General features: G+C 44.1%; 1 protein-coding gene across 5 annotated transcripts in view; it reads right to left on the bottom strand.

The window, feature by feature from the left end:
• The window catches only part of trc (Serine/threonine-protein kinase tricornered), a 148,026-nt gene that overhangs the window by 116,757 nt on the left and 18,207 nt on the right, over positions 1–13,062 (bottom strand). The window contains exon 2 of one of the 5 annotated variants that reach the window (XM_045725794.2): positions 10,739–11,266. The exons of the other annotated variants lie outside the window; for them this stretch is intronic. Coding sequence (XP_045581750.2) covers positions 10,739–10,853 — 115 coding nt within the window. The 5' untranslated portion in view covers positions 10,854–11,266. The remainder of the gene's footprint in view (positions 1–10,738; positions 11,267–13,062) is intronic. 5 annotated transcript variants of the gene reach the window in all.

Genomic DNA, 13,062 nt, shown 5'->3' on the forward strand with positions numbered 1-13,062 from the left:
CTACTCTACTATCCACTCCCCTCCCACAGCTCCACTCCCCCCTCCCAACCTCACCTACACCGCCCCCCCCCCCCACCCCTGCCTGCCCTTCCCGGAGCTCGACCTCTCATCAATAACTCGGCCACCACAAGCACAAGAGTTAGGGCACCTCTAGTCGCCCGTCGACACAGTAAGAGCTGAGAGTTTCGCTGCCATCTATTAGTCAACACTGTCTCTGCTACCGGTGACAGATGACAGTGTTGACTAACAGATATATATAGTATATATATTACTACCTAGTACAACCCCCTCCTACATATAGTTGCAACAGTGTTAGCCACACTGTTGCAGCTATATGGGGGGTAGGAGGAAGCCCCTGCTACGGATTGTCATACCATGTCTGGAAGTCAATGGCAGTTCATAAGGGGGGTGCAAGCTCAGCCAATAAGAGTCCGCCACGAACGAGTGCTACGCGTCCTATAAGAATTGCAATAGGCTGTATGTGTGTGTATACCTTCATGAACCATTACAGACTGATGTACAGCTACAGCTCAATTGAGCAAGTTGCTACCGTGCATGAAATGTTTGGCAGTGCAAGAAAACATCTATTCTGGCTTCGTCTCTAACTCAGAGAGAGAGAGAGATCTAAGGACAATGGAATATCCTCCGGTAGAGATTCATAGCAAGTTAACTTTACGAATATCAGTAGGGTTTTTGTCAGCATTGGGATCTCTGATATTTGACAAATGCCACAACTCACCAGTGGAAGAGACTAACGGTAGAGGAGAAATTGTAAGAACGAGAAACCGAGCGTATACCTGGGGTGGGGTTTGGGAGTTGTTCTGCTCCTAGGCCTGTCTAGCCACACATACAAGGCCTTCATGAGATAACCTCGAGGAACACACGGCACTGCAGTAGGTAATCTGTAGTTGCTGCTTGTGGTAATTACCGCTGGGGCAGTGTCAGTTGCTTACAATAAGTTACTTAACGCTGGGTCGTTGGTCCAAGTATCCACTCACATTTGGAGTTATAACTAGGTGTATAACGGATTGCTGAACCAACGACACATCATGCAGTAAAATCAAGCCTAATTAGGCTATATGATCATTAATATTACAAACTTTGTGTTCTTCCTAGGAAGTGGAAATTATTTTTGTTGTTTAGGAACTGAATATTCCTACCGTCCTAAATGGTTTCCTAATTACTAGTACACAACCTAGTGCAAGCTAAATGACCAATTACAGAGAGCTACTCTCAAATACTAGGGGGTGTGTGGCTCGAGGCACCTGAAGAGTTTAGAATATAATCCTGACTGCATAAAATATTCAGCCATCAAACACTACATCACCTTCGAACAAAATTTTTTTACAGTTCTACCCTTCTGGATATATATTAATAGGCTATAAATTCACAGTTTATACTTGTGAATATACTTCACAAGTATAAACTGTGACTTAATTAATCCTTCGCTGCACTGACCTTCCTCACCCACTGTTATGATTTATAAACACAAACCCTGCACAAGTCTGCTGCTTCTGAGGAATTCCCGACAGGTGAAACCTTATCTAAAGATAAAATCCACTCTAAATTTACTGCTCCCTGTCACACACAATGTTGGTACCACCGTAGGTAACATTTACTGCCCCCCCCCCCATACACAATGTTGGTATCACACTGCCCATGCAACAAGCAGGTACAAACATCGTTTCCGGTATCATGATTGGCAACACACACAAAAGGAAACAAAAACCTTAACCGACAATGGCAAGGTCTGGCGATAACGGCAGTCCATAAAATATTAGTGGAAAATAAGTCACTCGCCAATGGCAGTACCGCCAAAACACCATTTGAATCTGTTTGACCAGACCACACACTAGAAGGTGAAGAGACGACGACACAATCGACTTGAGAATGGTTCAGGACGGACCGAAACGTCGTCGTCCCTTCACCTTCTAGTGTGTGGTCTGGTCAAACTACTTCAGCCACGTTATTGTGACTCATCGACTGCACCATTCGAATCACAACATCAGCAAGAAGGCAATAATCACCGCTGTAAATCAAACAGGAACAACATCAATAACAACAAACATCGACAGAAAATATTGAAGCCTACTTGGAGGAGGCAGATTATATGGAGCACCCGCGTTGTGTTAGCCTGTCCTCGACGCTAGGCTCGTTACAGCGGCGGCCGTTACAGCAGTTACGTCACAGGGATCGCCAACGTGCTTTTGTCCTGGTTTAGGGCCGGTTGTATCATATTATGTTATCCTGTATTCCAAGTGTTGCGCCTCGTGGGCCTGCATGCAACATACCTACAATAGTTTCAGCTAATACACCTTGTCTGATGTTTCATTTGGACAAGTGACAATATAAATATTTTTCACACTAAAAGTACCGTTAACAAACGCATTTTTGTTTACAGTATGCTTTATTTGTCACAGCTAGAGCTGGGTCGGCCCTCGTGGTAAATAACGCATCTTAAACTCATTTAAATTAGATTTATCTTTCACTCTCGTCATTAAATTCTCAACATGCTCATCTCTGTGTCTGTATAAATCTATGTTTCTCTCTCTCTCTGTCTCTCTTATATACACACTTTCTCCTCTTTGTCCTTCGTCGCCACCTATAATGCTTCTACAGGTATCAGACGCTCCATTAGAAGGCGGGTGGCGGCAAGAATCTGCCTTTATCTAGCCTATAAAAGCAGCCTACGGGCCCTATAAAACTACCGCTGGTCACCAAAATGGAGGGGAGTAGGTACACGGTTGCTTTTATCTCTACAGCCTCTCGCTTCACGTGATAATGAAAGCCCTACATAACACCACCAACTATGTTTTAAGACGCACACCGCGGTACTCCCACCCCGGAGCTTGGGCAAGACAGATGAATGCATTCCCACGCTCACCTTAGTTCTTAAGATATACGGCAAGTGTCCGTGGGGGATTGGGGAGAGAGGGATGTGGTGATGGTGGTAGTGGTGGTGGCGGGGGCTGGTGGTAGTGGTGGTGGCGGGGGCTGGTGGTAATGGTGGTGGCGGGGTTGGTAGTGGTAATGGTGGTGGCGGGGCTGGTGGTGGCGGGGCTGGTGGTAGTGGTGGCGGGGCTGGTGGTAGTGGTGGCGGGGCTGGTGGTAGTGGTGGTAGTGGTGGTAGTGGTGGTAGTGGTGGTGGCGGGGCTGGTGGTAGTGGCGGTGATGCAGTCACAAGGAAAACAAGTTACACTGAACGTTATATGTTATGATTGACAGGTGGAATGGAGGCTGAGGTGCAGGATGGAGATGGGTGTGGAGAGAAGTGGTGGGTGGAGGGAATGGAAGGTGAAGGTGGTGGCGTAAGGGGTGAAAGGGGGTTGAGTGAGAGGGGGGGGGGGGGGGTTAAGAGGGCAAGGCAATTGTTCAAATGGGCGGGACCTCCACAAGCACGCCCTCTTCCCCATCTTCGTCAGCCTCCTCTTGATGACTGGGAATGGGGAACCATGAACAAGAAACTATGGTAGTAGTAGTAGTAAATCATTTATACTGAGCCGCAACAGAGGTGCCTGACAGCTGGGTGGACAGCGCTTCGGATTCGTAGTCCTGAGGTTCCGGGTTCGATCCCCGGTGGAGGCGGAGACAAATGGAGCAAAATGTTTTTCATTCTTTGATGCCCCTGTTACCTAACAGTAAATAGGTACCTGGGAGTTAGACAGCTGCTACGGGCTGCTTCTTGGGGGTGTGTAACAAAAGGGAAGCCTGGTCGAGGACAGGGCCGAGGGGACGCTAAGCCCCGAAAATCATCTCAAGATAACCTCAAGAGGCATCATTGGCGCTGTATACAAACATTTCTGGGTTCGACTCTCCAACAGGAAGAATCAAACAGCAAGGGAATCAGGTATTAAGAATCACAATCATCCCTAAAGGATCTGTCTGCTATCCTTGGGCCAGAAAACGGTTTTACAAATCACATTCAAGTGTCCTGTAGGTCGATTAAGCAAGCACGGGAGGTGGATGACAGAGGCTGTGAAGGCTTGAGTGGCAGACTTGACAGTGATGGATGAGATGGTGCTCGGTTAAAATAATTAGGTGAAAATTAAATCAACGAAGGATGAAGAAATTTTGAGGAACAGAATACAAAATCAAGTATAAAGTTGACCAAACCACACACTAGAAGGTGAAAGGACGGCGACGTGTCGGTCCGTCCTGAACTTGAGAATGGTCCAGGACGGACCGAAACGTCGTCGTCCCTTCACCTTCTAGTGTGTGGTCTGGTCAACATACTTCAGCCACGTTATTGTGACTCATCGCCTGCTCAAGTATAAACTTCAATCTCCCCAAAGAGGGGTCCCAGATGGGCCAATATAAGAGTCAATCTTGTTCCTGATATATGTGAACCACCTACCATAGTGGACCAACTTATTATTATTTTCTACCACAGACGTGGCCACACATTTACAATGCTAACCACCATATATACATTTTTTTCTCTTGAGGTTATCTTGAGGAGGAACTACCTTCCTCTCAATGTCTGCTGCATTTACAAATTATGACGAAGAAATACGGAGAAATACTGAAAAAAAGGACGAGCTGGACCCGCTGAATGAATGGTCCAATAAGTAGCTACTTAAATTTAACTTCAGCAACTTGAAACGATATGAAGCTGGATGCTGGGAACAAAATACACGGTACCAAACTGGAGAGGAAATCCTACTAAAATTGCAAAATTAAAATACCTACGAGCTGTGTGTAGGTATATGGCCCTTGGGCCAGATTCACGAAGCGGTTACTCAAGCACTTACGAACGTGTACATTTTCCTCAATCTTTGACGGTTTCGGTTACATTTATTGAACAGTTTACAAGTATGAAAACCTCCCAATCAACTGTTATTGTTATAAACAGCCTCCTGGTGCTTCGGAGCTCATTAACCATTTAATAATTGTAACCAAAGCCGCCAAAGATTGAGAAAAGATGTACAGGTTCGTAAGTGCTTGCGTAACTGCTTCGTGAATCTGGCCACTTGACTCAAAAGCCCACATCGAACATGCATCATCGGTTATATATGTAGGTTTGGTTTTCCATTATCGGGGATCGGAAACCTCTTAGGGCTTCCTATATAGATCTTCTCTAGCTAGGCCAGTAACTGACCTTCCCTAGGATGCAATCCACAACATTTACCTAACTACCCGATACCTATTTACAACTAGGTGAATAGGTCCATCAGCTGTAAGGAAATGCACCCAATCATCTCGTCTTACCCGGGAATGGAACTGTGAACTATTCGGCCGTGAGCAGGCTGCCTTGCCTATATGCTACAGGTGGGCCAAGAAACTGGTGCCTTCAGGAATATAAGCGAGTCACTCACGACCCAATACATCACACCAATTCTGGAATATGCAGCGCCAACCTGGATTTTCTTCTCTCATTGGACACAAAACGAGGCTGGAGATTGTTATGAAGTATGCCACCAGATAAGTCCCAGAGCTGAGATGAAAAAGTTACGAGGAAATACGAAAGGAAATGTCATTACTCTGGGAGATCATTTACGTATATCAGAAACAGTATAGGTCCGAGTACAGAGCCCTGTGGAACTCAAAGGAAATATATCACTTTGCTGGAAGGAGACAATCTTCACATACAGGATTAAGTACAGGTGGTACACGAACAAGGAGTCATAGGAAGACACGAAATACAACAACAAGCCTGGAAACCTATGCACCACTATGCGGAGGTGCATGCGTACCAATGACGGTACCCAAGAGTTGAAGCTCACACTACGCAAGCCCAACTATGTGAGCACACGAAATCTTTTGCCGCCATGAGTAAAGAGACACATTACGCAATACTTCTAACAATAAACTGATGACTGCACAGCAGACAGCTCCGGCTGTGACGTAACTCATGCCAGACTGTTTGATAAGAGGGTTGGGAGAGGGGGGGGAGGAGGAAAGGTGAGGCGAGAACGGGGTGTGATGCAGGAACTAGGAGGGGAGAGGGGGAAAGGATGGAGAATAAGGAGTGGGGGGAGGGGGAGAGGAGGGGATAAGATGAGGGGTGAAGGAAGGAGGAAAAGAGGTAAGGACGGGAGAGGGGGTCTTCACCTCCCACCTCCCTCTCTCTCAAGAGACCCGTATATAGCTGTGGGAGTCGAGAGACTCCTAGCTGTGAGGTTACCTTGAGGTGCTTCCGGGGCTTAGCGTCCCCGCGGCCCGGTCGTCGACCAGGCCTCCATACTGACGTGACGTCACATATTTCATGTAGAAGTTGCAGGGCCAACCTCCGGAAGCTGCGGCAATTTGTACGGTGTGTGTGTGTGTGTGTGTGTGTGTGTGTGTGTGTGTGTGTGTGTGTGTGTGTGTGTGTGTGTGTGTGTGTGTGTGTGTGTGTGTTCCCTGCCTGGGAAGTTGTCCACGACCAGTGCAGGCACCGCCAGTCTTATTAGTCAACTGCTTCCTGGGTCACTACCACACACCCAGTGACACATTGTAACTTTAATGGCGGTCATAACTATACTCCAGAAACTAGTACACTGTACTGATAGAGCCCAGTAGGCTCAGGAACCTGTACACCAGTTGACTTGACGGGATCAAAGAGCCAGAGCTCAACCCCCGCAAGCACAATTAGGTAAGTACATATTGATATACAGCCTTCTCAAAGGTAACTACGGTAATTGAACTTGGGACATTTGGACTGCGAGGCAAGTACAATAAAAACCACTATCATACATCCCCCCAAACACCATCCACTGACTTGTCTCAGTTTCTTTCATAAATATATATTGTATTTTCTATTTTAGTTTTTAGCTATGCTGTACATCAATAAATGCACTCAAGCCTTAAAAAAAGAAAAGAGGGAGCGCGCTTTCTCAACCATTGTCTCGTATGTTGGCCTATTAGGTTTACTCTATTGTTATGTTATGTTTGGAATTAGTCTTGGGACCAGGTATTGGAACCGGTTAGTTTATACAGTGTGTGTGTGTGTGTGTGTGTGTGTGTGTGTGTGTGTGTGTGTGTGTGTGTGTGTGTGTGTTGCTTACATTCATTGCAGGAAAATGAGTTGATAGTTGCAAATATTATATACATCTTCAACAAATTTGCACTTATTCGTCAGAAGCAGTCAACAGAGGAAAAATGTTATATTATATACCTTGACTTAAACAAAGCCTCATCTCACGAAAAGTTGAAGAGGCAGATGGAAACAAATGACAACAAAGTATTACACGACAAACAATGAAGGAGTAACCTGAATCTAAGATGACAAACCCGTTGTCATCAGCATTAAGACATTGGTCAAGGAAAGATCAAGACAACTACAAATAAAGCTTGCCAAGAGTAACTTAGCATACTTGTTAAAAACAAGCACCATCACACACACGAAGCTACACCTCCGTAAGATGCTCATCAGACCAGATGTTCAATATCCGCAAACCCGCGCTGGCGGTAAGACGCCAAGATGAACCTACAAACACAGCCCTCCGTCTTGCTGCAAATGTCACCTTAAACGAGTGACGACAGACTAACTGCACACATCTTTGAAGAACATGATATTTAAACTGCAGAAGATCTATTGGCTCATGTGAGGTGGCTCCAATTTGCATGCACCCAAAAGTTACCCTTTAACGTCCCCATCGTGTCTGTCAATCTCTCTGCCTCTCTCTCTGTCTCTCTATACTCGTTCTGTCATCTTACAAAGAATGTCGCTTTTCGGCTCGTATGCGTTACATAAGGCCAAAAATTGTCGTACTAGAAAAATTGAAGCGGCTGGCGAACGTGACGTACTGTCCCGTTTTCTGTTTTGGGTCCTCTGGTAGGTTAGGAGAGACCACTTTAAATTGACAGTTTTCTTGACGTTGGGAATCTTTAGGAGGACGGACTGCTCCACTTCCTTGTACAAGGTTCTCGTTCTTCACCACTTCCTCTACCTTATCCAACCCGTCCTTCACACAGCACACTATCTTGGCTCGGTATATATAATTACACTTATCTTGAGAGGATTTCGGGGCTTTTAGTGTCCCCGCGGCCCGGTCCTCGACCAGGCCTCCACCCCCCAGGAAGCAGCCCGTGACAGCTGACTAACACCCAGGTACCTATTTTACTGCTAGGTAACAGGGGGCATAGGGTGAAAGAAACTCTCCTGGGATCGAACCCAGGACCACAGGATCACAAGTCCAGCGTGCTGTCCGCTCGGCCGACCGGCTCCCACTCACACCGAGGTCTTAGTTTGACAAAACAACCAAAACCATACCAGGACTAAGCAATCATGTCGGTGATACGAAATAATTGACCAGTAATGATGAGGGGGGGGGGACGAAACAGTAATCTAATAAATGATAAACCTAACTGGTGAGAAAAATATAACCGATTCAGGTTTTAATGAGACCTATAAATAAAACACCAACATTTTGAATGTTTGACTCGACCCATAATTTGAGAGGACTGAACAGTGTGCACCTCAAGCCGCGTGTACACCACAATCACTTAAGTTTAACAACACGAATCTGGATTTTCTGAGGGCGAGTAAAAGGTCCTCTTTATTATGACAGCCACGAGATGATAGACAAGTTCTAAATCTGTATTCTCTAGAGCGCAGACGTGACAAATACATAATAATCTACACGTGGAAAATATTAGTGAGACTGATTACAAATCTAAACACGGAGATTACATCACATGAAACAAGTAGACATGGCAGGATGTGCAAAATAACCCCATTGAAAAGCATAGGTGCAATAATTATGCTGAGGAAGAACTCTATCAACATCAGAGGCCCGAGACTGTTCAACACGCTTCCACTACACACAACTGGCTGACCCCTCACAGTGTTCATGAAAGAGAACTTGATAAAACACCTCCAAAGAATACCTGATCAGCCAGGCTGTGATTCACGCATCATGCTACAAGCAGCCGAGTCAATAGCTTGGTTGACCAGACGACCAACTGGGAGGCCTGGGTCGGAGACCGGGCCGCGGGGCCTTTGATCCCCGGAACCTCCACAAAGTAGCCACCTCCTTAATACATGTTAGGTACACCCAAATATCCTAGTCGTGAGTACCTATGTATAAGGCTACTGCTGCTGCATTCTGGTCGTGATAACGTAACCTATTCATCATGTATCGTGTTCTAGCCAGACTATTATATTTCAACCAAAAAATACAAAACAAATATCATTTGGAACAAAGCACACATTAAACAATTTAACACATCAAAAACGTATTCCATTAACAAACACATTTCATCCTGGAGACCAAATGTATTTTAACAAGAGAACAATGTATCATTTGCACAATAAAACAGCCGTGTCCAGGACAGGGCGGGAACCCGACGCTTGAAGCGAGCCCCGGCGGGAGTGATTCATGGCGCTGTTCCGTCATTTGCCACACTGGTGCAGTGACTAGTGCGCCAGCCCTGCCAGTTACTATAGCTTGTAGTGACGCATCTTGTTGCGTTAAGACGCGTTGTGCACGCGTCTTGATGCGTTAAGACGCGTCTTGATGCGTTAAGACGCGTCTTGATGCGTTAAGACGCGTTGTGCACGCATCTTGTTGCGTTAAGACGTGTAGTGCACGCATCTTGTTGCGTTAAGACGCGTTGTGCACGCGTCTTGTTGCGTTAAGACGCGTTGTGAACGCGTCTTGATGCGTTAAGACGCGTTGTGCACGCATCTTGTTGCGTTAAGACGCGTTGTGCACGCATCTTGTTGCGTTAAGACGCGTAGTGCACGCATCTTGTTGCGTTAAGACGCGTTGTGCACGCGTCTTGTTGCGTTAAGACGCGTTGTGAACGCGTCTTGATGCGTTAAGACGCGTTGTGCACGCATCTTGTTGCGTTAAGACGCGTAGTGCACGCATCTTGTTGCGTTAAGACGCGTTGTGCACGCGTCTTGTTGCGTTAAGACGCGTTGTGCACGCGTCTTGATGCGTTAAGACGCGTTGTGCACGCGTCTTGATGCGTTAAGACGCGTTGTGCACGCGTCTTGATGCGTTAAGACGCGTTGTGCACGCGTCTTGATGCGTTAAGACGCGTTGTGCACGCATCTTGTTGCGTTAAGACGCGTTGTGCACGCATCTTAACATCTTTAACATACGAGGTACGCTCAACAACGTACACTGGCTTTTCGTACACACCTCTTCTACCGATGGTTAAAACTGTATATATAATTTAGTCAGGCTGTATTTCCATTATGTTCATTTTATACAACAAATCCGATGGTGAACTCTTACGAAAGAAATGACCTATATGATTACTGTTAGAATCAAATCAATAAAATACAAATTATTGGGACTGCTTAAAATTCCTTAAATGTACTGCAACGTAGACGAAAGATGCATCATAAATATATGAAAAATATTTGAAGGACTTGTTCCAAATCTTTAAATAGTTACCTAGGAGCACCGCATTAAAAAGTAAGGGTGCAAGAAATTTTGAGACGATTTTATACAAAAATTTAAGAGCCTAAGGATTTACAACCTCTTCTTTATAAAGATATAAACTAGCAGAACTCTGCGTTCAAGAAGATACTTGATCGCGTTCAAGAAGATACTTGATCACCTACAAGTTGTGAATCACAACTTGTGATTCCAACTTGAGACTGCGTCCACCAGCGGTGTCTAACAGCATGGTTTAGTTGAGCCGCGTGTTAAGCCGAGTGGTGATAAGGTATCTGGTCGTGGGGGGCACTGACCCTCTAAACAATCTCAAGGTAACAGCTAGGCATCACTAGGCAAGCACTAAACATACATGATAAACACGACACAACACTCCCGACGAAGGCGTTTATAACTTCACTTACCGGTCTTCTCTGCGGGTCGCTTCTTTCTTCTGGTGAAGAAGAACCAGAAACGCCATTTGTCCTTCTTTACACTGGGAATGGTCGAACTTTCCTTGCCTAAGAGACTCAGTGCCATCTCAAGGCACTCATGGGCATCACAGCCAGGTTTATTGAATCTAATTTATCACTATTTTGAGTTATCATTATTTCACATGTATTTCACTATACCAAGTTATATGAACTTTAAATAAATGCAGTTTCTCGTGTACATTTACTACAGTACTTTCTTTACGTTTCTAAAATGTAATACAAATGCCAGACGGGAAAGCCGTGACAAACCCATACTGAGAGCCGCCAAGTGGATACATCCACTCCAGCACAGTCATGTCTCGGGAGACTGCCAACGCAACCTTCCACCCTCAACGCAAGTGCTTCAATTTAATAATGTTCAGTCGTGAAAAATCTTTTCAAAATTCAGAAACGGAGGGTTAAATGGCAGATAATTGGTTCACTTCAATAGAGCAATAAGCCTGGCTGTTGGTGGTGTTCCTGATAATTTGTTAATGTTTATATGGTTTCAACATTTATAAGAAAATATAACATTAGAAAATGCATTAGGCATATGCCTCAAAACATACTACGGTACTTGTATTTCAAACACACCCAAGTTTTTTTTTTACCATATCGAAAACACACATTTTCAAAGATATGTTTTGGAATGTTTCCGAGAATTCGGCAAGACAGAAAACTTTCACAACAATAACAATGCACATTTTGTTTACAAGAAGGGCCGGGACAAGGCATGAAAGCCGTGAGTATCAAGCAACTTGGTGAGTATTTCCTAGCTAGGTAGCACCAGTAGTGGGCGACACCAGCACTGCTACTTGGGTGGAGTCCTTCAGCTGCCATCTGCGGTCAACACACGTAACACTCCGGTCGATGCCTCGGCTATGATATATGCCGCACTCGTCTCTTCGCATAAACACACACACACACACAAACCCCACCTACACCAGCATACATACACCCTGATTGCACGGAGGCCTCGCGGCTGAGAGGACAGAGCTCTGGGTCGTAGTCCTAATGGCCCGGGCTCGATTCCCGGCAGAGGAATAAAAAACGGGCAGTTTCTTTCACTGTGATGCTCACTGTTCATCTAGTAGTAAAGAGATACGTGGGAGTTAAGACAGCTGTTACGGGCTGCTTCTTAGGGATGTGTCTGCAGAATCGAGCTATTAGCCCTTGGCTGCCTTTCTAACCAATCTATTTTTCCTCAATTATATAATACTACATATTATATTATATATATACATAATTATATATATATTACATATATTATATTATATATATATATACATATATATATATATATGTATATATATATACACATATTAGTATATTTTGGTAGCAGTCTTTCCTGTAGACATATATTATTAAATATGACCGAAAAAGTAAGATTAATTATTCTAACACGAATTTTCTCAATCTTTCGTACATTTCTTTTCACTGTTGGAGGTAAATCAAAAATCAATTTTTTGATTGATTTTTGATTTACCTCCAACAGTGAAAAGAAATGTACGAAAGATTGAGAAAATTCGTGTTAGAATAATTAATCTTACTTTTTCGGTCATATTTAATAATATATATATATATATATTATATATATATATATATATATATATATATATATATTATATATATATATATATATATATATATATATATATATATATATATATATATATATTTATATATATATATATATATATATATCAGGGGTCGCCAGTGAGGTGACCCCTGAAGCACTGGTTCCAATTCTGGTCGGATTATAGTTCTTAGTTATATAAATACTTGTGTATATATGCATGTGTGTATCTCTCCATTATATATATATATATATATATATATATATATATATATATATATATATATATATATAATGGAGAGATACACACATGCATATATACACAAGTATTTATATAACTAAGAACTATAATCCGACCAGAATTGGAACCAGTGCTTCAGGGGTCACCTCACTGGCGTACACAGTACCAATACCATTCCACCACCGACTGCTTGGTGACCATACATATACATATATAGGCTAGTATCGAGGCACCCCGCCCCCCCCTCCCAAGGTCGAACTACTGACCCTCTCCAGGATGGAACCTCTCATCAGTTTCCTAACTTCCGGATACCTATTTACTGCTAGGTGAACAGGTGCGGTAGGTGAAAGGAAACTTGGCCAACCATTCCTGTCCTACCTGGGAATAGAACCCTCAATCTTCGATTGTACGGCGAGAACGAAGTCCACTGTACTATGAAAACATTGCATCCAAAGTAGC

This window comes from Procambarus clarkii, chromosome 44 (assembly GCF_040958095.1).
Source record: "Procambarus clarkii isolate CNS0578487 chromosome 44, FALCON_Pclarkii_2.0, whole genome shotgun sequence".
NCBI lineage: Eukaryota > Metazoa > Arthropoda > Malacostraca > Decapoda > Cambaridae > Procambarus > Procambarus clarkii.